The 26,221-nt window shown below is 38.0% G+C and overlaps 1 protein-coding gene across 1 annotated transcript in view; it reads right to left on the reverse strand.

The window, feature by feature from the left end:
• nyap2a (neuronal tyrosine-phosphorylated phosphoinositide-3-kinase adaptor 2a) overlaps window positions 1–24,436 on the reverse strand; it is a 74,986-nt gene extending 50,550 nt beyond the window's left edge. The window contains exons 1-2 of the mRNA XM_036558536.1: window positions 23,468–24,436; window positions 9,235–9,463 (exon numbers count right to left, since the gene is read on the reverse strand). Coding sequence (XP_036414429.1) covers window positions 9,235–9,431 — 197 coding nt within the window. The 5' untranslated portion in view covers window positions 9,432–9,463; window positions 23,468–24,436. The remainder of the gene's footprint in view (window positions 1–9,234; window positions 9,464–23,467) is intronic.
• Between the last annotated feature and the right edge of the window lie 1,785 nt (window positions 24,437–26,221).

A 26,221-nucleotide genomic window follows, 5' to 3' on the forward strand; every position in this document is an offset into this window, starting at 1 on the left:
TCGCATGCATGCACACACACACACACACACACACAGCCACACCCTGTGTCTAAAATCTTTAGTGATCCAACAATATGTTCTGAGGATTTGCAGGATTAAAAACACATTATCTTCTAATCTTTTATCATGTACTGACCATTTAAATAATTGTCCCTTTAATATGTTCTGTTTATATAAAGTCAGCTTCCTTAGATTTGGAGTTATAACCGATAAGGTAGTTTCTTGTTTTCAGGCTGGTTTTATGCGTGTGTGTGTTTTCTTGTTTGTAGTGTAGGGTCGAAAAAGCTGGTCTGTACATTCTGGCTCTATAGGGTTTCTACCATGGCTTGGGAAAGGATTCCCTCATCCCACATGGACAATTATTATCTGCATCTAGATTTCAAACACTTGGTAGTACTGTTCCAGTTGGGGGATGTTTCCAACATGTGGTCACTTTTGATTGGTCAGAATAGGTAACCTCTTTGGTCAAGATAAAAGGTGAAGGAACTTTGATCTGAGGTCTTGAGGTGGTATTTATCTCATTTACAGTATCTTTTGTATAGCCTCATTATACTGTAACTAAATTGTTAATAAACCCATCTGTGTTATCTTTACCCACTGTGAAAGTTAACCTACTTAACAGCACTTGTTAATATACTAAACTCTAATTAAAGGAATAATATCACACACTTCAATGTTAACAGTTTTCTGTCCTTTAGTCCTCTAAATACAGGTCGGTGTGAGATAGAACCAAACCTGCCCTAGAGGAGTTAGAATTTTTCATCTTGTTATAGAAACTTCAGGTGCAAATCTGATGCGTCCTGCCCATGCACAAGCCTAAACAAGTTTATGGACCATTTGTGCATTCGGATTTGTGCATGAAAAAATGCAAAAAACGCTCCTTCTACATACGCATAATGACCATGAAAAAAATGGGTGGAGATACTGAAAGTGCGGCTGTGTCTATATTCTGATCAAATTACTGAAGTTTGTCCGAATAGCAGTAGCAGTTTTTGCATGGTCTTTCAAAACCATGCGTCATTTATTAACACTACTCTCTCTTCATTACTGGCATTTTCTCTTGACCTGACCTTGATGGCTTCACTATTTTACTGCTCCTTTTAAACCTTGTACATCACAAGCGCACAGTTAGTAGGCAGGGCTGACTTGGGAAATCGAATGTTAGTTTCAGCTGCATTTTGAACACTTTTTGTACGTATATACAAACATGTGGACCCGAGACAGCAACATTACTCAAAAATTTGTGCTTGTCTGTGTGTGTGTGCAAAAATTGTATTACCATAACGGAGTTGGACGAAGGTAAGGAATGAACTGTGAAATTGGAAGAGAAAAGCAGAAGAGTGAGAATGAGAGAAAGTGTTTGTGTGTGAGTGTGTGTGTATGTGTGCGCCTCTCTACATACTGCTTATGCTGATTTTTCACCGAGTTTTAGAAAAGCTGACTTTATTTCTTGCTGCTGTCCTCGTCCAACATTCAGAATCAATCAGCAACATTGTACAGAGAGAGAGAGAGAGAGAGAGAGAGAGAGAACAAGGTGTGCTGCCATCATACTGTTCAAAAAAAGCTATGGAAGAGAAAAACGGGCAGAGAGGCAATGCATGTGTGTGAGCCCATTTCTTAAGACTGCTGAATATGCTGGGAATTGTATACGATCATGTGTATATGTGTGTATGTGTGTGTCCTCAGGGGGAGCGGTCTAAATATAGAGAGGAGAGGGAGATGAAGACCAAGCCCACTGTTGCCATGGAAACTCAGCCCTCTGTCTCTATAGTAACGCACCCTTTCCAAGGCTGATGAGGTGTGACTTTGACCCTCTCACTGCCAGTGTTTACATTGATGTGCACCTGTGTGTAAGTGTGTGTGTGTGCCTGTCTGCTCTCGGCCATGCATACACATTTCAAAAAAGTGCTTAATCATGACTCACATGTTAAACCTCTCTGCAGTAGTGAGCTCATCTGAAATTTACAGTTGACCTGTCCATGCCTTGCCCATAAATGCTCTGTTGCATGGTTGGAAAATCTTTACAGGACACTGACAAAAATCCCATTCAAGCTAAAGGGAAAATGTAGCCTTTTTTGCTCAGAGTCGCTACATAACATTTAATGTAGTAAATTTCCCCTTTAGGTAACATTTTACAATAAGTGTGTATCTGTTAATGGTAATATATATATATATATATGTATGTATATATATATATAATATAATGATAGACAATACAACTATTAATTTTATCAGCTGCTCCAGGTCCATTCAAACTGGCTCGCCCAGATTTCCTTTTTATACATTTTCAAATGGAAAATACTATTTATATTTGGCTTGGCTGAATACTTGATGGTTATTATTTACTGAGAGACGTGCATCCATATTGCCCAGTTTGCCCAGCTAATCAACATTTTAAATTCAGTATTTAATTGAAATCAATGCCAATCCACTGCTGGCAGAGTTGTAACCAAGCCTTGACTGAGAGACTAGATAATCACTGTCTTGTTTTACAATGATGTGCTCCTATGAGGAGCGCGCAGTCACAGCCATATTGTCTGGACTGGCCTCCACAGAGGCTGCTGCTGCAAAGCGCAAGTTTCATTTTATTTACGTGCATTTGAGCACGCTTACACGTGACACATCTTTTCCAAGCTGAAGTTTGTAATCACCGTTGCCTGTTGCCATTCATCAAAAGTAGTTTTTGTTGACACCAAACTTGGACACCTTTTCACATTCTGATGGTTGATATGAGCATTACCTTCCAAAGCTGCTGGCCTGTTTCTGCATGATTTTATGCACTGCTCTGCTGTCACATTATTGGTTCATTAGATAATTGCACGAATGAGTAAGTGTACAGTTGTTCCTAATAAAGTGTTTGTGTGTGTGTGTGTGTTACAATTTCTTCTGACAACCGCGATATATATACATACATATATACATACATACATATATATATATATATATACATATATACGATATATATACATATACACATACATATGTATATATGTGTGTGTGTGTGTATATGTGTATATGTATGTGTGTGTGTGTGTGTGTGTGTGCGTGTATGTATACATACAGAAGCCTAGGAAAGCCTAGAAAGTTTTTACATCTGACCCACACTATCACCTGATTGAGCACAGCACAGAGAAGCATCTACAATCTATATTGATGAATTATGATATATGCACATACCTAACTTTCAAAGATCAAAGATAATAACCACTAACCACCATGAGAAAAGGCTGGATAAGAAATGCTGGCAAGATTAATATGCATTTTAATGTAAACAGCTTTGGGACCAAGTTGAATATTAAAAATATATATTTTATTACTTTAATATTTTACATTAATAGTTTGTTTTCATTTCACATCTTTTATATTATTGTATATTTTATATTGGAATGATCTAACTGTGAGCGTGCATGGCCTACTGCTTCATGGCTAAGCTGCTGCTGCTCCTAGACATTTCCACTTCACAATAACTGCACTTGATCAGGTCAGCTCAAGCAGGGCAGAAATTTGACAAACTTCTTGAAATGGTGGCATCCTATAACAGCGTGACAACGAAAGCCGCTGAGCTCTTCAGTACAACTCAATCTACTGCCAGTGTTATTCTGTAGAGATTTCCTGTCTGTAAGTTTGAGTTTATGCACCAGTTAGCAAAGAATGTGGCTAAAACAGCTGAACCCACTGATTAGACAAGGTGTCCACATATTTGTAGGCTATATGCTCTGTAACAGTGATTAGAAACAATTAACAGGGAGCAAAAAACAAAATCAAATATTTTTTACATTAAAGTTAATGGAAAACAAGAAATAATTCACTCTCACTTTTATTCGCTTTTTACTGTCATTTTATGATCCCTAATACAAATACAGTGCGCTATATTAGAGCAAAGTTATAAAGTGATCTTTTATTTCGGTCTCCAGCTGAAGCAAGAGCCTCTTCAGAATGAATCAAAAATGAAAAATGTTTCCCTCCTAATCAAAAACCGCAACAATATAAGACTGCAATTAATGCTTTCATCATTTCTTTTCCATTTTTTGTTTGTTGGTGGTTTATTTTTAAGCCTGAAAGAAGTTTTGGGAAAGCTTTTATTAAACTATAATTATTATTAATTTTATAATTATTATTAGTATTGTGGGGTGGCACGGTGGCGCAGTGGGTAGCGCTGTTGCCTCACAGCAAGAATGGCCTGGGTTCAATTCCCGGCATGTTCTCCCCATGTCTGCGTGGGTTTCCTCTGGGTACTCCGGTTTCCTCCCATAATCCAAAAACATGCAGTCAGGCCAATTGGATGTGCTAAATTGCCCCTAGGTGTGAGTGTGTGTGTGTGTGTGTGTGAATGTGTATGTCTGTCTGTCTGCCCTGCGATGGACTGGCGACCTGTCCAGGGTGTATCCTGCCTTACGCCCAATGACAGCTGGGATAGGCTCCAGCACCCCACCGTGACCCAGAAGGATAAGCGGTTTAGATGATGTATGTATGTATGTATATTATTATTGTTGTTGTTGTTTTGTTATCCTTGTTAGAATTACGTTTAGAAGTAAAAATTAAGCAGAATCCTTTTCCTTCTACTCTCATGCTCTGCGTGTGCGTGTGTGGGTGTGTGTGCGTGTGTGTTAAGTAGCCCTCTTCTTCACACAGCTGTAGAGACTCTTCAGAGAGTAATGGGGGATAAGTGGGGTCCTCTCCATGCAAGGGGGGGGAGAGGAAAGAAGGGCCGGATCATTTTTCAGATGAGAGAGCGACAGGAAACGGGAGGGGAAGAGAGAGACAGAACAAGAGGAAGAGGGCAAAAGAGGAGAGGAAAAATGAGACGCTGGAGTGCTGAATGAATGAGAGAGACAGTGAGAGGAGAAAGAGTGAGAGGAGAGCAAGGGAAGGAGAGCGAGGGAAGGAAGGAAAAACTGGCTGTAATAGGCTATTTGTGAATGCAGAAAGGAAGAGGTGCAGACAGTAATGTGAGATGGGTGATGAGGGAAGAACGATATTTAAGACAAGCACGCTAGAGGAGAAACACTGCACCAATGAGATTATGGTTTTGTGCGTGTATGTGTGTGTGTGTGTGTTCGCTAAAGCACAATGTGGACAAAATACTAGTATTGTTATTGCAATGCTATGTATTAAAAAGACAATATTGAATAAGTAATGTGACACAGTAAAATAGCGGCCTGCATCATTTTAGCTGAAATAACTGCGTGCCTGAATGCCAAATAACTGAATACCTCAGTTCATAAAAACACCTACAAAAACACTCATCTGGTTCTGTGATTGGTTTTGGATGTTCAGAACACTGTGATTGACTTGAGGGCTCGTTTGCATATTCCAGCCATCCGCAATACCTGAATTGCAAGGCCATTATCACAATGACTATTATAATTGATGTATTATGCAACACATGTACATCATTGCTGTCTGAACAAAATGTTTTATCTTCAAAACGGTAACAGGAGAAGGACAAACTCTTCTTAACTTTAAATGGAAGTTAATGGAAGAATACTTTTTACAAATAATTTTGGAGCACTTCTGTTTTCATTCACTGTGAAATTTGACAGCCACGATATGTGTGTATACTATGCAAAAGTATTTGGCATCTGAGAAAATCATAGCCAAGGCATTTATCTGCAATGTAACGGCCGCATAGACTAGTCGACTAGTCGACTGATAGATCCACTACTCAGCGCTGTGGGCAGCAGTCGGCTAGTTGAGGACATTGCCTGAAATATTGCGGTGGTAAAAGCCTCAGTGAAGAGGCAGGAACAGAGAACAGAAATCAGTTTTTCTGCAAAACATAAAGCCCAAAGTACATATATAGGTGTGTAAATACTACAAGAAATTAAACCACTTCCACTTCAGACTGTATAAGACTATGCAGGCTTGCAAGCCAGAGTGGGAGGTTTTGAGGACCGCGATATGAAAGGGCCATTTGAGTGACATGCAGAACATCCAGTCACTCACTGTTTAGTGTGATGCACGCAACAAAAACTTACTTGAACCAGATGGCAAATACACAAGGATTTCTTGTTTGCTTGCTACCAATAACGTAATTCAGGAATAACTTTTTAAAATGGGATATGATGAATGTTTCCTGGTCTAGGCCTATACCTATACCTTGCTATGAAAGGCTTTATTGATGAGTAGAGATGCAAATGTTTGCTGCTAGCGATACATGACAATCTTTGTTTATGTAGCAATGATGGCCAACTTTTTTTAAATGTCTAGTCAATTAGTAAAAATTAATAGTCCTGCAACCAATACATGGCAATAAGCATTTTGTAAAGGACACAAACATCAGAATAAATATAATCAAACAAATAAACAGTGTATTTACAGCTACCACCCAATACCTTGTTTATCTAATCAATCCTTCATTAAATTTAATTAAATCAGAAGTGCAGCTGATGAAATTTAATAAATCCATAGAATGGCAGGGGTGCACTGAGATGGAAGTCAAACCTGTATTTTTCTAAATGTATTCTTCTAAACAACATATTCATTTGTACTTTTTATCTTGTTTATTGTGTATTTGTATTTATTTATGTTGTATTGCGTTTTACTGGCAAAAACACAGTGCCGAGATTTTTAAATGATTTTCGTGACTGCTTAAGACTTTTTGTACAGTACTGTATGTGTCTGTGTGTGTTTACGTATATGTGCATCTATATGATGTGTCAGTTTCAGATATGTGGATGAGTAGGATTAAGTCAGGAAGGAGAGGAAAAGAGGCAGAGGAAGAGTGTAGGCGAAGGGAGAGAGAGAGACTATAAGACAGAGAGCATGAGTGAGTGGGAGAGAGAGAAAATGAGTGAAAAAATGAGACTGGAATATTGGAATAGTAGCAGGAATTAGACCTTAAAGAAAGAATGTAAAACAGAAATGCTGAAAATAGAAAGGATAAATAGTGAATGTTGGGTGCGTGCGCATGTGTGTGTCTGCATGTGTGTGTCTAAGAGAGCGTAAGAGAACCATAAAGGCGGTCATGTTTAGAGCTCATGTTTACTGTATAAAATGAGACCGTTTGGCCTGGATTCTAATGCAAATGCATGGAAATAATATGCAAGTGCTTTGATGTCCTTTTAAACACACATACAGACATACACACACAGTCAATGTATAGGAGGATCTATTCTTCATATAACCAGTGACACCTATATCGATTGTTTCTTTGGTGGTGAATCATTGTGTTTTAAAGCCACAATGCTGTTTTATATATATATACATACATACATACATATATATATATATTGGTCTTTCTTGCTTTCTGCTTCACACATACACAACACACACAAGTCTTTATTCATGTATAAATGAGTATTGGTTTTCATTGACCCAATGATAGCCTTTCTGGTATCCAGCCATTTCTGCATTGATCTCCTCAGCTGAAACTATTACACACACACACACACACACACACACACACACTATGTGTGATCACGCTCTGCCCTGGTTTTGGTGGAACAAAAACTATATTTTCCACCAATTACTATTCAATTTGCTACACCAAATCACCTTGAAACATAATTATGTAAAGCTGCTTCTTTTTATCATCAGCGTTAGTGCCACTTGAACATCATCAAACCGCAGAATGAGTCATAACGAAGAATCTTTACATATTCAGAGGGAAAAGTGTCAGGGTCTAAGCTTGCAAAGAAAGTGTGAATATGTGAAGGTGTTGTGTACATGTGCAGTGCCTCTTAAAAGCCATCTCTTGTTGAGTGGCAGCTTGACATCATAAGTCTATAACGTTGATTTATGTGCACTTTAGGGATGTCCCGAGCCAGCTACCCAGGCTTCATTCAGAGTATTGGCCAATACTGAATCTGATCCGATATTTGAATTATCATTGTTTTTCGCATTGTGCACACTTTGAATATCGCAAGCTTTTAAAACTATGAATGCAAAATCAGACATCCAGTGCAACTGGTAATTGACCAATTTTATGGCATAAATAATGTGAGCAAGATAAGTGCCCATGCTGTTCTTATGCCTATACCAAAATGTCATAGCATAATTTTGCATGAATCACTGTGCTAGACAGCCAGATGCATCATACTTTATGTTTAATAATTTAAATCGTCTCTTGGGACAATTAAAGCACAAATAATGTTATTTATATTGCAACTTTGGCCAATAAAAATGTAAATGTGAAATGTTCACTTAGCTAATACAGTGTGAGCTTCAAGTAGGTAGGTAAGATATTCTAGGCTGCTGATAAAAGCTGCAGTAAAAAGACTTCATTTTCAGCATTGTCCATTGTGTGACACTCTCATACGTTTTGTTTTTTTAAGGTTTAGGTTTAAGACTCTGTTACTTTTTGCACTGATCGTTTTGGGGTGTAATTAATATGGTACTTCTGTATTTCTAATTAGTTGCTTTAATACATATAAAGTACTCAAGCACAACGCTAAAGTTAATGTTAGTCATATCACTAAATGTGTAATAATCCTGCCATCCAATTTTATGTGTATTTAGCTTTACCAAGTTCTAACTATGGTTTTAATGCAGTCAAACCAGTGCTGAATTAAAGTTCCATAATGCAGACATTTAAGCTACTTTGTTAAAGCTGCACTATGTAAGATATTTTTTAAGAAAAAAAACATGCTAAATAATGGTGCATGCGTAGTGCTGCGAGTCACAAGTAAAGCCTGAGACAATCATTTAAAATTCTGTGCTCTTAGATGCAAGAGTTTTTTTTACCAGTTTTTGTACCATGTACGTCTTTGCACATTAATGTCACACGCTCATGTTAAAAAAAGGTCTCAATGTTTAGGTCTCAAAAGTAAAATCAACATTATATTGATGTAGATATGATGACAATTGTATCCTTCAGAAAACACATCCTTCTCCAAGTTCTGACTGAGCTGGCCTTTCAACACAATCGTCAGATTTATATGAAAAGTGGTCTGCAGCACAACTGACCGCCAAAGAGCTCTTCCGCATGCTGCGTGCAATTACACATTTTTACCGCAGAGGTCGCCAAATCCCCAAAAGCTACATTGTGTAGCTTTAACAACTGGTGAAAATGTAGTTGTCACAAGTTATGAATGATATCTACTTACAGTACCTTCACAATAGTGGTGTAAATAAATCGCAGTGGTGTATAATAGCTCGAACAAATGATTAGAACTGAATCGGGTTTAATATGTTTGATCATCAGTTAAATCGGTTAAAATACATCTTAATTTACTCTGCCACCAATCTTTCAGATCAAATCGGGACATTCCAAGCTTGCTTATGTGTGTGTACCTCTTGATGGCCTCGTCCTGACGCCTCTTCTTCTGGCTCTGCTCCTGTAGGTATGCCCAATGTGTGTGGTTGCGGATACGGTCACTCTCACGGGCGATGTCCGAGGCGTTCTGGATCACAAGTTCGTCGTAGGCTCTTAAACCACTATCCTCAACATACTGCAGAAAACGCACACAATCATCCTCACTGCCGTCCATTCTTTAGCACGGCACACTGAGAAAGGGATCACCTGCAGAGAGAGAGGCAGAGACTGATGAGGCTTACATACACACACATACATTAATAAAACAATATCAAACTGTCCTTTTTAGTCCATTAACATCCATATCTTTTCCTTATGCATTGTATGTCCAAAACACCACTTCTAACTAGTTTAAGATACACCCATTGCTGACGCTGGCATTCAGCTGTGCTCGCATAGCCTGTCCAAAGAAAAGCACTGCCAACAGAATGGGATTCTCTGGAGCAGCTGCACATGAGCCTATGGTCACCCAATGCCAAGCGCCAGCTAGAGCAGTGGTTCTCACATGTGGTCCAGATTTTTGTTCGACTTTACTTGCAACACAAAGGAATAGAGCAACAATGTAGATCATCTGGGGTCCCTGGGGGCAGGTTTAAGAACCACTGAGCTAGAGGAGTATAAAGTCCCCCGGATTAGACTGTAAAGCAGTCGAACTGCATTCTCTGGGCCTTTGGGATAAGTTGGAGTGGTGTTTGTGAGCCAACTAATCATCCAGCATCAGTACCTAACCACACTAATGCTCTTGCAGCTGAATGCAATCAAAACTAACTTCAAAGCAATATTCCAACATCTGATGTAAAGCCTTCCCAGAAGCTGAAGGGAAGCGGGAACAAACCACCTATGAATTCCCTTGATTTCAGAAGAACTGTTAAATGAGCAGGTGTCCACAAACCTGTGGACATGCAGTGTATGTTCTCTAAGTTTCCCTGAACCCAAATGTGAATAAATAAATACAAACTGTGAAAAAAAGTATGAAAATGTTATCAAAAAATTCAAATGGGAACAGAAAAATTCAAATGTTCACTCAAGCTGTAGTTGAAGAGTTTTATTCAAAAATGCTGTATATTCCATAACAATTTTAATGTAATGAGTTTTTGAAAAGAATAACAGCTAACATATAATGGAAAAAGTTTTTAGTTCTCCAATAAAAGTGATATCAAACATGATGTAGCATTGATATTTCTTTTATGTGTAAAGCCCACTTTCAAAAACCGAACCAAAACAAAACAAAAATAACACACAAAGATTCTTGAAAGTGGTGTATTTCATGTTACCATGTTACTCAAGATAAAATCACAGTAATGCACACCTTTGAGTGCCTTATTGCTTTTATAAAATAGTGGACAACATAAAATATGATAAAAATACAGAATTTATCATTCCACAAAGAAATGTAGTTGCTTGGAGTATGGTATTGTTGCCAAGCAACCATGGACTGCTGAATGAGGAGAAGAATGTTAGGGTGCTAATGTTTGTATATTGCGGTCAATTCATCATTTTTTTAACTCTTTGTCATATAATAATGAACATATCATAACATAGCACTGTGTAATGCCAAAACCTTCACTTTATAGGTACCTTTTGGTCACCAAATTACCACCGCAACAACAATGCCAATTTCCATTAGCACCTCTTTACGATTTCCAGTCTTATTTAGCACCAAGCTAATGCCGCCCTCTTCCCATGTTGGGGCTGAATTTCAAAAGGCCCCCTGTTCCCTACATAGCGTACTGCATAGGAATTTAAACAACCCCAAACAATACATAACAGCCTAAAAATTTTATCATTTATGTCATTTAGGATTCAGCCACATCCATACTGGACAAACAGTGCACTGCTTGGCTGTAACTTACACAGCTAACGTTAGCACACTAGCGAGCTCTTCAGGTAGTATGGAACTTTCTGAGATTTAGCCCAGGTTTGATGCTACTTAAGGCAGATCTGACTAAAACACAGCATTTGAAGCTTGTAAGCCATTCTTAAGTCTTTTTTATTGCTATTTTATAGTGAATAGTAAGTACTTTCATTCAAAGCCTTGTTAAGAAAATAAGTTTTCAGCCCCAAAAAAAAGTTTAAACAAAAACAGGTTTTTATTTTATCAATATACTCCATGGTCAAGCAGCACTAGAGTCAAAAATATTCCATTAACAACAATAGGATTAATACAGAATTCAGCTGTTGTGGTCCCATATAGAAAAAATACATAGACAAGTATTTTTATTTATTTTAAATACATTTTAAATACACTGTAATCCATGCTGAAATACAGTCCAAACAATATGTATTTAGGAATACATTGCCATATTAACCAGATGTATTAAAAATACATTTATTTATTGGGAAATTACAGGTAGTAATGTACCATACAAAAATAATTATATGTAAATTTATTTATTACATTTGAAAATGTATGAAAATAGCCAAAATACTCGTCTAAATACACGGTTTAGAATACCTTTCTAAAAGAATTTATTCCAGTATCTTTATTTTAAATATTAGCAATTAACCTTTCCGTTTTATACAATGTGTTTTGGAACGAAACCCTTTATACATAGACACATAATGCACACAACACTAATCAAAATAGTCCTAAACAAACTGGTAAAAGGATTAAGCCCAGAGAAAGGGACATGATCAGACACACACACACACACCTGGCTTTGGGACTGGCATGCAAAGTGAGAAAACAAAGGAAGCTACCAGATTTGAATACATTTGGCCCACATTTGACAACAAAAAGAGCCTGTATATGCTTTTGTATGTGTATGTGTGTGTGTATTTATGTGTTTATACTGTAAATAATCTGACTACTTGCCACCAGAAATTAAGGCATTTCATTTTTGATATGCTGTATGTCATTGTCAATATGCTTTAAAATGCTTTTTGTGAATGCGTGGGGGGAAAAAAAAGACAAAAAGAAAGTGTGTGTTTTCTCAGCATGTGCTCCTGTGTGTGAGAGAGAGCGAGAGAGTGTGTAAATGTTCAGGGAGACTTGCTCATCCTGTAAGCGCCAATGTGCGGCACAGACAGATCTGATTGGCTGAGGCAGCTCAAGCTGGCTCAAACGCCCACATTATGGCACACACACTTTTATCATCTCCCTGGCTTTACTCTCTTGTTCACCTCTTTTTCTCTCGCTCAGTTCAATTCAATTCAAGGTAGTGCCACTTGCATGCGACTATATTAAGTACAATACTGCCAAACGCAGAAAAGTGCCATTTTAAGGTTTAAGCATCAATACTTGTACATATGTAATAGCACAATGTAAGAAATATAAGAAACAAATACAAGAATAATGAATGTAAAAGTAATGTAAATGCTGTAGTAATAATAATTATCAGTGGTAAACTGTGACTATTAGAGCTAGACCCACAGTTTGGGCTGTAAATGTGAAAACCTGGTCAAAAGACGAGACAAAAACATCTAGTCCCAATTTCTATATATCGGACCACATATTCAATATATGGTGGTAGAATGAGGGAAGACTGATTGAGGGAGTGGAGAAAACTCTGAGACCTTAGGCTGGAGTTCTGGGTGGTTTCTGCTCAAAGCTAAAAGGCCAGACCCCTCCTTTTTAACTATGTTAAGATTAATAGAGGAACAGGGAGGAGATGGGGAGATGGAAGGTAGGGATGGGAATTTCAGGCATGGACCTCCTTCCAAATTTACAGTTAATCCATAACTTTATTTAACATGCTTATGGGATTTCTAGTAGAATGTCAGTGCTAAGCTAGTGGTACTGTACATTAACAGTTGTTGGGCAGTGCTAGATTAAACATGGTCAAATCACTTTAAGGTAAGTATTTTAACAATTCAACCCTTCTTTTTTAATCATTCAACCTTTCCAAGCTTTCCAAGCAATCTCTGACATGAGATTGTTGTGCATGTGCATGCGTGAGAGTGTGTGTTTGTATGTTCTGGCGCACTCATCTGGAAAGTGTGCAGTAAAACACCTATGCAGTAATACTCAGTACCCACATACTCTGCAGATTCTTAGTTTCTTAATGCACAGGTACTTCTGTTCTTGGAAAATAGGTGTCTTGGGAGATACAAGGGTAACTGTAATCACATTTTTTTTTGGCACTGGGGATGTGTATGTGGCTGTGCACAGAGTTGGGCAGAATACTTTAAAAAACTAGTGATGGCTTAATATTGAATATATTCTCCTAAATGTTTTCAGTAATATATTCTGCATACTGAAAACGTAACATTTTCAGATAGTAGTGGACGGTATACCAGTTCATATGCTTCACCAGTTGAAGTATGAGTTTTGTCATAGCTAGTGACGTGTTGTTTAAATTTTTTTCTGACCATACACACTGTAAGAAAACACTGTGTCCGACTGTCATGCTATGTGAAATGCAGCACTTACAGCCAGCTCTGTCTACGAACAATTATCAACAAAGCTCTTTCATTCAAAACAACATGCTGCTCACCGATTACTGAGCAAACATGCTGAGAAACTGAGCAGGGCTGCTAACACAGTGCACTAAAGCTAAAAGATGGCCTGAATATACACAGTAGGACAACACGTTCAATTCACAGCCTGTTTTACAAAAAAATCGTGTTCATGTTTACATCTCACAACTACATTCAGCCAAACAGAGTAAATTCAACATGTACGGACTTTGGTAGCAAAGAGCAACTTTTTTTTTCCTCTGCTTTGTTAGCCTACGTGTCTCCACCCATATTGGGGAAGCGGTTGTTTTTGTGTGTGTTTAAAATGGGCTATAATCACACAGTGTAAGTCTGGAGGGAATATACAAAGGTGTACAAATGTTTGAAGTGACCAGTGACTTTGTGTCCAACTGCTATAGAGTCAGAAACACTTCTCTGTGCAAGCAGAGCCTCCTTCACCTCTTCTGAGTCGTTACATCACATGGTATCATCAAATACATGTATATACATGCTAGCCTCTTTAGCTGAGTGGCTGAGGTCAGGGTTAGGTTTCAGTCATGTTTCAAATGAAAATAAAAAAAGCATTTATATGTATTCATATGTCTAGTGTTTATTGTATATTCTGCACTCACTTTATTCTTTTGTGTATCTGCACTTTATGTAGTCCCATTGAATGTGCTGCTGTTGTGTGTTGCACCATGGGGCCTGAAGAACGACCGACGTTTCATTCCAATGTATACAAGCCATATTGAGGAAAGACAATAAAGACCACTTGACTTGACTTGGTTTGTTACCCTTAGCCTAACATGGACACCAGAGCGCCTGTACAGGTGCCAAATACTTAAGGTGGAACGGAAATTTCGAGCTTCAGCCTTGTAGAACTTTTTGTAACATGAAACAAGATTTAGTACCGCTTTTGCCAGGCTTGCAGGGCTATATTAGAAAGCACAGGTTTATCTACCAGTTGTTTTTACTCCTCTGCACTGTAAAAACATTTCTGATTTATTTTTATTGTTAAAAGTTTCTTTTCAAAAGTGAAAGGAGATTCCAGAGAAATAAGTCATTGTTAAACCACAAAAACAGGTTTCTTTAAACTATAATTCTCACTACTACATTCAGAATTAATATAGAAAACATTTAGACTACATCTTTATAAGGCACATGAGGAAAAACTCAGTTGTAATTTACTTAATTCACACTGCTCCTCGTTGTTACTGTCATTTTTTTCATGTGATTCTTCTGTTAATGTTTCATGAAAAAGATTGCTTGTAATTCAACTGAAGTTCTGAAGTTCTCTAGATCTTTTATTTTCTTGCTCTCATCACCTGCCTCAGTCCCACAATCCCCCAAGCAGAACTGTCACACATCTCATGAACTCCAAACTGGGGTACTTTTTGGTAAATAAGTGATTTGATTTTGTTGCAGGTGCTGGCTGTTTTTACTGAGTTTGGAAAATCCAGTTTTACCTACTGTGCACCTGCAACCTGGAATAACATGTAAAACAATCAAAGGCTTACCTCATTTTTATCCTGATTTTTCATTTCATTGTCTAAGTTTCTTATTTGTGCTGTTTACTGCCTAATATTCCTATATTTTTCTTTTTTACTTGGCTATACTGTAAATGAGGCCTTTATCTCTATGCATTTCTGAGTCTGAGACCACTAGTGAAAATGCTACTGTTTTGCATTCCTTTCTAATTTAATATGAAGACTTTACAAACTCTACTATCAGCATAACAATTTGAATGAAAAATATAATCTTTTAAATTTTTACACAAATTCCAGAATTTCGTAATATTTGATACGTCCCCCTTTCGCTTTAATGACAGTGTGCACTCGAGCAGGGACAGACTACACAAGTTTGTGTAAAAGCCTCTGATTAGTATATAAATTGCTATTGAGAGTAGTCAGGTGTTAAATTTGGTCTCAGATTTTTGGACTACATTGTTTCTTTTGATTTCTGTGAGTTGTCACAAGCCTCCTAAACATGAATGTGTTAAAACTGTACTGAATGTCGCTTTTTACTTGGACAGTACAGATGCTGGGACACAGTCAGGCCCCATATTTCACTTTAACTGTATTTGGTCATGTGGTCTGATAAAGTGGGATAGTGCTTTAAGCTTACTGGAAATGTTATGCTTATCATTTGCAAACATGTCAAAAGAGCTCTAGATAATTAACTGACTTATCACATTGCTTTAGGAGCAACTTCAGTGTTTCAGCCATGTTGAGTTTCTCTTTAAAGTCCATCTAACCAGCATGACATATATCTTTATTTTGAGAGCATATTCTTAAATACTTATATTCCGCTACCTGTGTATTACCAGGAACGTTTTATGTGTTTTACATCCTGCAGTGTAAATAAACTTAACAGCAAAAGTTTACAGCTTTGTTCCATTCAATTCCCTTCTCAGATAATTCCATCTCCAATTTAAGTTTTTCTTGTATTTTAAACATGCACATCTAACATTGCAATTTACTTAGCAAAACTAGACTGAATGTATCCTACAGTTAAAAAGTCTGGAATCACTTGTGATATATATATCATTTCTGTATTTAATATATAATAACAGACAAAGTAATAACAAAATATAGTGTAATGTCATAAAATGTACTTTTTCTCATTTTGAAGCCTAACTACTTTCTTTATTTTATATTGCTTTGTCTTTTTGGCCCCACAAACATTGCACTTTGTCTTCCCAAGACAGAAAGTTTGGGCACATCTATTATGACACCCAACACATCTATAATGTTTGATTTTTTATTTCTTCTAATTTTTTAAGCTATGAAGTTACACAGGACTACCATACTGGAATTGTGATATACATATATCAGCAATGACATTGGTTTTACATTACTGAAAACATTGATTCCAAACTTTTGAACAGTGATTCCAAACCCTTGAATGGTAGTGTAGATGTTTTTTTTTCAAATTATGATTCATTATTGTTGGTCTGGTACAGCTGCCAAAAATCATGTTTGTTTCCTAGAAATACAGCTGTACATGAGATAAAGACCACACAGTACCAAACACACACTTCTGTTTACACAGCATACATCAAAATCAGATAATCGTAATAACCTGCATAACCGGTAATATCCATAAATATACTAACTGGTTCTAAAAAGCCCTTATATTAAGACACATACACTACTCTTCAAAAGTCTGGAAACAGCATTTTCACAAGACATTTTAGATGCGCTCAGAATGAAGAACGGAGCTGTAGGTGATTCTAGAATGACTAAATAACATTGAAAATGCTAGAATGACTAAATAACATTGAAAAAAGCCTCCAGAATGCCTCATAAATGAAAATGTTATGATAACCTGTCAAAAAAGTGTCAATATATTATTACAGAATAGAATTTATAGTATATAGTAACTCAAAACCATTTTGAATAAAACTTTTTTACTAAAGAACTGAATAAACATCTAGAAAATACCCTTTGTTGATTAGTTTAAGTGATATAATTACTTATTTAACAATTATTTAACGCTTTATTAATTTAGCGATTCCTGCATTTGAACTATAGCACACGCATGAACTAGTTACATAAATGACTAACCTCTTTAACTCTACACTTATTTGTCAGTTATTAATCTTAAAACACAGCCAGTTATGCTTGATTAAACAATGAACAGCTAAAGCAGTCTGGTCTGTTTTGGTGATGTTGCACCACCTTCTTCGTCAGCATGGGGGTCTTCATCAATCAGTTTTATATCAGCGTGGCAACGCTCACACAGTGCTGGTCAATTTGCAATTAAACTCACACAGTCAGTTGTTGCATGTAGTACACGCACACTCAAATTGGGTACAAGAACAGGCACAGATAATCTATATAGAGGAAATGTATGTTTTAAATACATTGTGTGTAATTTATATTGCTCTTCACATGTACTGTACTGTAATTGTACTGTCTTACCCCCAATACTGCTTATTTGCAAGTTATACAGTTATGAAGGTGAGGAATTGAAGTATGAGGCCCATAAGACAGGAACACCCCAGCATTTTTAATCTAATCTCTATCTGACACATCTGTATTCTACTGTTGATTACCACAAACAATATTTACAGTGAGTTTGCCTCAACTTAAAGGAGAGAAAAGTTGTTGATTCAAACAACACACTTATAACACACTTTGAATATTTCACAAGGAGGTCAAAGGGGGCAAATAAAGTTGGGCATTTACAATCCCGTGCATTGTAAGAGAGAGTGAGTGCATTTGTCACTTTTGTTTTTATCTAAGTCACAGCTCAGTGTTTTATTTAACAGTATGTCTTATTATAGCATCTGATCTCATACTCTCGCTCTCTCTTCATCCCTCCACACATCCCGTTCTTTCTTCTCTCATCATCTATCCTTCCCACTCCTCCCTTGGATCCTTGTAATCTCTTTTCCCCTTCTGTGCTCTCTCTCTCTCTCTCTCTCTCTCTCTCTCACACACACACACATACACACAGCTGTATTCTATAAATGGAACGTGAGGCGAGTGAGCTCTGCGTATCCAGGCAACAGTATCCTAGCGTGTGGGGGTGACATAATGCATTAAGCGGGGGTTCCTAATTCAGCGATGAGCATGCATTTGTTCCGCCTCACACTGGCAAGCGTGATACCCTCATGGTCTCAGAGTGTGTGTGTGCATGTGCGCGTATGTGCCTTTCATCCAAAGGGCGAAATGCGATATCCCATTCCCCTGTGTGTGTATTTGCTGCAAATGGACAAGAATTAGATCTCATCGTTCTGGGTGTGTGAGTGTGTGTTTGTGTGTGTTAATCACAAGTGTTTAATTCTGTTTTGTGTAGCGAAAGAGATGACAAGTGAAGAGATGCTAAGCCCCACACGTAAAAAAAATGGCTCAAGGATAAACCACATAACCACATGACTAGTTACCTGTAAGTGAAAAATGAAACTTGCCTCTATTGCAGCTGAACCATCACATTTCTATTCTATTCTATCCACCTTAGTGAAATTATTGAAAATGTGTTTGAAGACAGAAAGTCAAAAATAATTGAAGGGTTTTGTTCCAGTAACAACTGAAATACAATGGAAAGGACATTTTTAGTTCTCTAATACAAGATCATAATATTCATCATAATTTATCATAATATAGCATTGATATTGATTGTATGTTTAAAGCATACTGCCAACAACATTGTCCACAAATTCTGCAAATTGTAGTGCACAATATCTATTTATTTACTAAGGTTAACAAATTGGAAAAAAAAATAGTATAAACGTGCTTTAATTGTTTTCTGGCCCCATATTACCTTCAGCAAATGAATAATTATTGTGCATTAAAATGTGCAGTGAAGAAATGTGTTCTCTTTAGATGATGTGTCAACTTATATTTTGACAGGGGTGCCCAAACATTTGCATATGACTACATATAATTAAAACAAAAAGAGAATCTTTGAAAGTGGTCTAAAAAGTGTTTTGGAACGAAATTTCCGATGGATCCTGTTGAAATAAATTGCCTTGCTTTGTGTTAAAATGTCTTATTAACTATTTAATATCTTGAAATAATCACATACAAGCCATAGTTTACCAAGTCAAAACCTTGAGAAAATATAACTTGTGATTTGACCTAATGATTCAAAGTTTGAACCTGAAACAGAAGCATAAAAAAAACCTGGCAGAAACTGGCTTTCATACAAAAAGGTATGTAACCCAAACATATGGTTATATTGTGCTGTTCATATGTAAATTACAAAGTTGCACCTGTGTTCATTTGCATGGAAGTTCTTACCCCCTAAACTGGTCACCCCCACTGGTGCAAAATGTCGGTAGACTATTGGTAATTACCACCTCTCTTAGTAAATGTGCCCACGTGCGTTAAAAATCCGGTCGTGTGTTTTGCAAAGTCAAAGTACATGTGCTTATTTTTTAAGTTATCATTTATGTTCTACAGAATGTTTCAGAGACATTCTGGGACAACGCGCAGTTTGAAGCTGCCACTACAGCTGAGTGAAGATGAAAGAATGACAAGAATAGAAATGTTACAAGCCTCTCAAGGAAGTGCAGTGCTTCAGAGTACACATTGAGTCTTCATAAGGACTCCTTGAAAAAGAACAGTTCAGGCCAGTCGCAATTATTACATAATGTTTTAATCGCAATTATTTGGGAGAATCGCATTACTTTGCAATTACTTAAGCTAACTGCAATCATTTTCCAGTCATTAGATTTTCCAGTCATATTATGCAGCAACAAGAACGTGAATTAGATGTAATGTAAATAAAAGAAAACCAGTGAATGCATTAACTGAGACACATCACTGAAGTCATGAAAACAAGAAAAGTTCAAAGTTTGAAACTAAAACAGAAGCATAAAAAAAACCTGGCAGAAACTGGCTTTCATACAAAAAGGTATGTTTCTAGCTTGTATGCTAGCAAAATGGGTGGTTTTGCTTATATATTTACTTTCCCCAAAAAATCGCTTTGTTTGACACAGGATTCTGTGTAACAGTATTTGTGGGAGCGTTTGCAGTGTATCACTGTCATTACAACAAGTGTAAGAAAATACGGCAAAGAAGCAAGATGGCTAATCAGCTAATTTGGCCACTTTAGGCATATATTGCAATAGTTGTATACAACGAACAAAAAAGACAATCAACCTGTTATTTATAATTGCAATTATTTAAATGGCAATTAATCGTCAGCTAAAATTGCATGATGAAATACATAACTGGTTGCTGCTACAGACTCTCTTTAACTGGAGAGTAGGCAGAGCAGGTCAGCAGAAAGCTAACATGCTAAGGCACCAACAATAAAAGAGAGACTTCAAGTTCAAGCATTTACAGAAGGAGTTAATGTAATACTACAAGTTGCATAGTGAAGCATATTACTTGTATGCCTGTTACCAGCTTAAAATATCTGCATTTAAACTAGAGTTGACATAAAATTTGAAACCACACCAGTGGTAAACATAAAAAAAAATAGTAAATTACTAGATTTCTACATTACACATTGCTTCATAATAGGGCTGCAATAAATGACTAATTTGATAGTCGAATAATCTATCAATTACTGGAACAATTAATCGATTATTCAGATTATGAATTTTATTAGCTTTTAAATTTAGCTGGAGGTTGTTTTATACATTTGCTAACCAACAATGAAGACAATAAAGGTGAATAATCTAAATTTAAATTTTAAATTTAACGAGTGCAGTCTGTGCTCTGTGAATTCTGCTGTCTACACTTTGCTGCAACTAAATTCTATAAATCACAGGTCTTTATGGAAACGGAGTAAAGTCAGTATCTGCGTGCTCTTGTGAGAGACATGCTCTGATGGAGCGGATGGGAAAGTGGCGAACGTCTGCGGCAAACTTGTTCTCTATGAACAGTTAAAATTGACTCTGTGTAAACATTTCTTTTGAATGGTAACCCTTCGTCCAGCTACCCTGTGTGTTCGAAAAGAACTACCTCCTTAAACTGTTAGCGAGTGATGACCAACGTTCGCGGAGAACAGAAAACTATGTAAACGCTCTCCTGTGTTCGTCGAATTTGAACGCTAAGACAACGATGCAGTGCTTCAAAGTGTAAACGTTATCTGGAAAGTGAACAGAGTCGCTGTGAATAATAGTTACTTCTCTCTTCCAACTCCATTAACGATTCAAGAGAACACGCATTTCAAAATAAAAAAAAATGTTACAGCTCGGTTCAGAACATGAAGTAGGACGGAATTTAACATTAACATTAGCTAACTAGCTCGCTAGCACAACTATCGCCGCGTCCCGAACCACACACTTCTGTACTTCACACACTACACTAATGAGTGCACTTCTAATGGTAGCTGCGCTTTTTTACACACCATTTAGTGTGCTAGTGTGCTAGTATGCGGTTTGGGACGCGGCGTACCTTACCTAGATGAATCCTCTTTATTCAGTGAACCGATGTGTTTCTTCTTCAGATGCTCCAACATGGAAGATGTGCTCCCATGCCAGCTAAGCTCGGCTTTACAAATAGCACAACTACGACCTTTTTTCTGAGTTTAGCTCCCACACTTTTGAGGATCTTGAGGCTGCCATCGCGCTGTTGTAAACTCTCCAGTGAGCGGTAATGTCAGAACGTTCCTAGTGAGCACGAGAAAGACGCGTACTGACCTCACCAACTAATCGACTATTAAATTAGTTGCCAAGTAATTTGCTCGTCGATTTTAGTCGCCTAAGTCGAATAATCATTGCTCCCCTACTTTGTAATGGCATACTTTTCAATGACTTTTTAATGACTGCACCTCACTCTCACTGGAAACAAAATATAAAGTTAAAATGACTTTATTACTGTAAGTAATTTGTGTAGGCTATGAACAGAATCCTCTGACTTAAGTGTTTATCTCATGCAGGTTCAGGTTTCTGTTGGCAGATCAATTCCAGTGCATTCAAGCATCTCAAATATAAAGATTATTTACAATTATTTCCATTCATCCATTCTCATATTTCCATTACGTTAGGATGTTAACATATTGTCTGTTTATGTTTTCATAGAAGTTCGGTCCATAAGTGGCCCAAAGCATCAATTCAATTCCATTCTACTTTATATATTTACACTTTCTGGACAGGCAATAGTGTAATAGTCACTAGGTCACCTCTGCCATATCACTAAACTAGATTTCACCACACTGTGATAGAACTGGTTCATGATTCAGTCTGTCATGCATGTTCCCATAACAGCATTATCAACAACAAATAGCACTCAGTTCACCCGGACAGACAGGCTTCAGTACAACACCACACACATAAAGTGTGATTCTAAGAAATACACGGAGATCAGACATGCCATATTTGGTTTAACAACAGAAAACTAGTCCAGCAACTGAGAGAAAATAGGCCAAATCTCCAACATGTTGGAACAATCATACCAAAACCTTTGTATCTTTTTTTAGGTGCTTGGTTTTTTTAATACCATTGGAAAACTCCAGCTGCCCTTTACATTAAGTGAGCATTTCATGAGGAAAAGACCAACAGCAATGATACAAAAATATTTGGAATAAAATCTTGTTACATTAATAAGCACTAAAAAGCCCATATCATGGACAACTTAATTTTGTTCAAGTTTCAAAACACACCATTCACTCCCCAGTCCATACAGACCATAAATGGAAAGTAGGTTGACAGCCCAATTTGAATTCACTGTTTTTGTGATGTCACGAAAACCAACACGATACAGTTTAGCCTCGCCCATTCTGATGTTATAAGGAGTGTTTTTGTAACGAGGCACAATACAGGGCAGCTTGTATCTCATATATATATATATATATATATATATATATATATATATATATATATATATATATACACACACACAAATATCAGTCCAGAGACATAAAACCACACAAATGTACCAAAGGTGACGTCAGGGGAAGAAAATAAAATACAAGAAAAATGGAAGGTATGGGCCTACATCTAAAGTTAACAACATTTCATTCTTTCTCCTGAAAAGTTATCATTACAAGCTTTTGTTATGACATTTGTTGAATTTGTTGTGAGTCGATGTATCCCATTACAGAATCTAAGAATAATAGCAATGAAATAAATCCAAGAGTATCTTTAGTTAATATGCACAGTAACTGCACATGAAAGAGAGACTGAATAGGTAAGGGGAAAGAGACATAGAGAGAGAGAGAGAGAGAGAGAGAGAGAGAGAAAGAGAGAGAGAGAGAGATGCTTGAGACAAGAATAAGGGAACAAGTTGAGCATGACACATATATCCAGTGGACAGAGAGAAGAACATGGCTGGACCACACCACACAACCGAAGACTAAGAACGACACACATACACACACACACACACACACACAGAGGAGGTTCATACTCACTGTGTCTGTGGTTCGATTCCCAAGGCAACCGAACTGCTAGGAGTCCGTTTATGAGGGTGTATGTGAGTGTGTGCTGTCCTCAGCACCATACGGTGTGATCCTTCTCCACACACACACTTGTGCTCACACATGCGGCCGAAAGGCAAGCCTGGTGATGACTATGCAGCCCAGAGGCATCGCACACAGTCGTGAGGAAGAGGAGGATGACTGGAAGGAGGAAGATGCCCATCTTTGGTGTCCCCGCGTGCTGGAACAGGGAGGGAAAAAAAACAGCTTCCTCTGCTTCTCTCCACCTCTCCAGAGGAGGCAGGTGTGGGCCTGATTATAACCCACCTACAGAGCCTCTGGCTGGGCTACAGAAACAGCTTCTTCCCCCTCCCCTCACCACTCAGCTCTAGAAAGATCCACACCTCGCTTCAGCTTCACCCACATCTGCTTGCTCGTCCACACACACACGCACACGCCTTCTCCAATATGCGCGCGTGTGTGTCGTCAGCGTGCTGGCTGCAGTGTATCCACTGGCACTGCTGATCGCTCTGATTCCTCCTTTCCTGATGCCACTGCTTTCGTCACACACACTCTCTCACACACACTCTAGTGGTTGCTGCTGACACGCTCACACACACCCCTAAGCATGTCTCACACACACAGTAGCGCTGCATAAGCAGAAGGCAGAGTGGCAGCTGCATCTCTCTCTATTCCTTTACTCCCTCATTCTATTTTCCTTTCATTTCTCTCTCTGTATTCATTTACTCCCCTATTTTCTCTCTTTATTCCTTCATTCACTCTCTCTATTCCTTTACTCTCGCTCTTTCTGTATTCCTTTACTCATTTTCTCTCTATTTATTCCTTGATTCTCTCTTCTTTCTTTCCACTCTTTTATTCTCTTTGTATTTTATTCCTCTGTTCCTCTATTCTCTTTTCTGCTATTCTTGTTCTCTATTCCTTTTTCCCCTCTCTCTCTATTCTTTTATTCCCTACCTCCCTCCGTTTTTCCTTTTTTCCTTCTCTCTATTCCTACTCTACTCTCCATCACCATCTTTTATCTCTCTCTCTTTGTTCCCCCTCTCTGAGTATTCGTTTACTCTCACTCTCTAGATACAGCTTGTTAAAGCAGACAATAGCAATCTTTTACCTTCTTGTCACTGCCAAAGCAAATCTCATCCTCTCATTCTCCCTCTCACTCTCACAGCTTACTGTGCTCTCTCTCTCTCTCTCTCATGGATCCACCCCTCCCCCTGCTCCCTCCATTCTCTATTGCTCACTCTACTGATCCTGTTATCTGCTCTCTCTCTCTCTCTCTCTCTCTCTCTCTCTCTCTAGCACCATGGACAGCTCTAAGTGAGCACTGAGCTTGAGAGGGGTGGAAAGGTTAAAGAGTAACCTAGGGAGAGGAAGGGAGGGGTATTTGCCTATTAGGGATATTTTCCTGTGTGTGTGTGTGTTTGTGTGTGTTTAGAAGGACAACTCTCTCCCAGGGGTGTGACCTCATTCCGCACGACGTTATCGTCACAGCAACCATACTCAGCTTCATCTGTTGGCAAAATACTCAACAGGTAGCCAGGAACGTGTGTGTGAGACTCTGGGCTGTTTGTGTGCACTTCTCTGAGCAGGGATGCTGAAGTGGGGGGTGCTGAGGGAGCAGATTCAAGATTGCTTAACAGTGACTGCTAAAAATAATAAAGTAAAAAAATGAGCATTCAAATAATTTAAGCCTAGTAGAAATGTGTGCTTGCATTTTCATTATGGCAAGCCAAACTGTTGGCCACTTTGGGGACCTTAAAACACACTAATATTGTTTTTTAAACAACTTAAAATGCAACTAACACAATAATGTCTAATGTTTTTAATGAAGCTGAAGCAGTTGGTTTTTCACATTTGCACTGAACCTTCAGCATGTAGCTTCATTATGGTTGTGATACAGTTGGTATATATATATATATATTCTGTAGATGACGATTCAAAAAATGGCAATCATGTTCTCCATAGGCAAAACCACCCAGAGCTCCTAATACAGGCATGATGCAGGCTACAGAATGAGGCACAACTTCAGAGGTCTGTTAGAGCAGAGTAAGCATGGTGTCCATCAGTGATTTGATGTGTCAGTTACATGTGCATCTTGTCTCTAACCACACTGCAGCAAAAAAAATCATTTGAATGGTGTTTTTGTGCACAACCCGAGTGGACTAAATTGTTGGCACCCCCAATTTAAAATGCCTTCCTGCATTTCTGTCTCTAACTGTTTGTGCATGTGTACCTAAACTGCAGATACAGAGGGCTGTTTTGTTTTTCTCTCCACTCCATTAACTCCTTTGCAGACACATACACATACACACACACACACACACACACTCTTGGTGCTAATAATGCCAGCTGTACAGTCCAGTACAGTCTCATAAATCTGAGACCCTAAGTCCAATTAGGCCTTTTGGTGTGTTTGTGTGTTTTCCACATTCCTTTTTCTTCTTTCAAAACACCCTGTGAGAAGAGACAGTGTGTGCATCTGTGTGCATGTTTTGTGGCTGTGTGGTTTGTAAGTGTCAGTGTAGGGCGAATGTCTGACTGAAGCATTTCGTGCATCAATCAAGCCCTCCCTCATGACATCATCAGTTTTCTCCCCTTGAACTCTGTGAACTGCACACACACACATGGGATTTGGTCATGAGTACACACACACACACACACACACACACACACACACATACACACAAATACGTGCGCTCATGTACAGTGCAGTAGACGTGTCTTTTTGTG

The sequence above is a fragment of the Colossoma macropomum genome, unplaced genomic scaffold (genome assembly GCF_904425465.1).
Source record: "Colossoma macropomum unplaced genomic scaffold, Colossoma_macropomum, whole genome shotgun sequence".
In the NCBI taxonomy this organism is placed as follows: domain Eukaryota; kingdom Metazoa; phylum Chordata; class Actinopteri; order Characiformes; family Serrasalmidae; genus Colossoma; species Colossoma macropomum.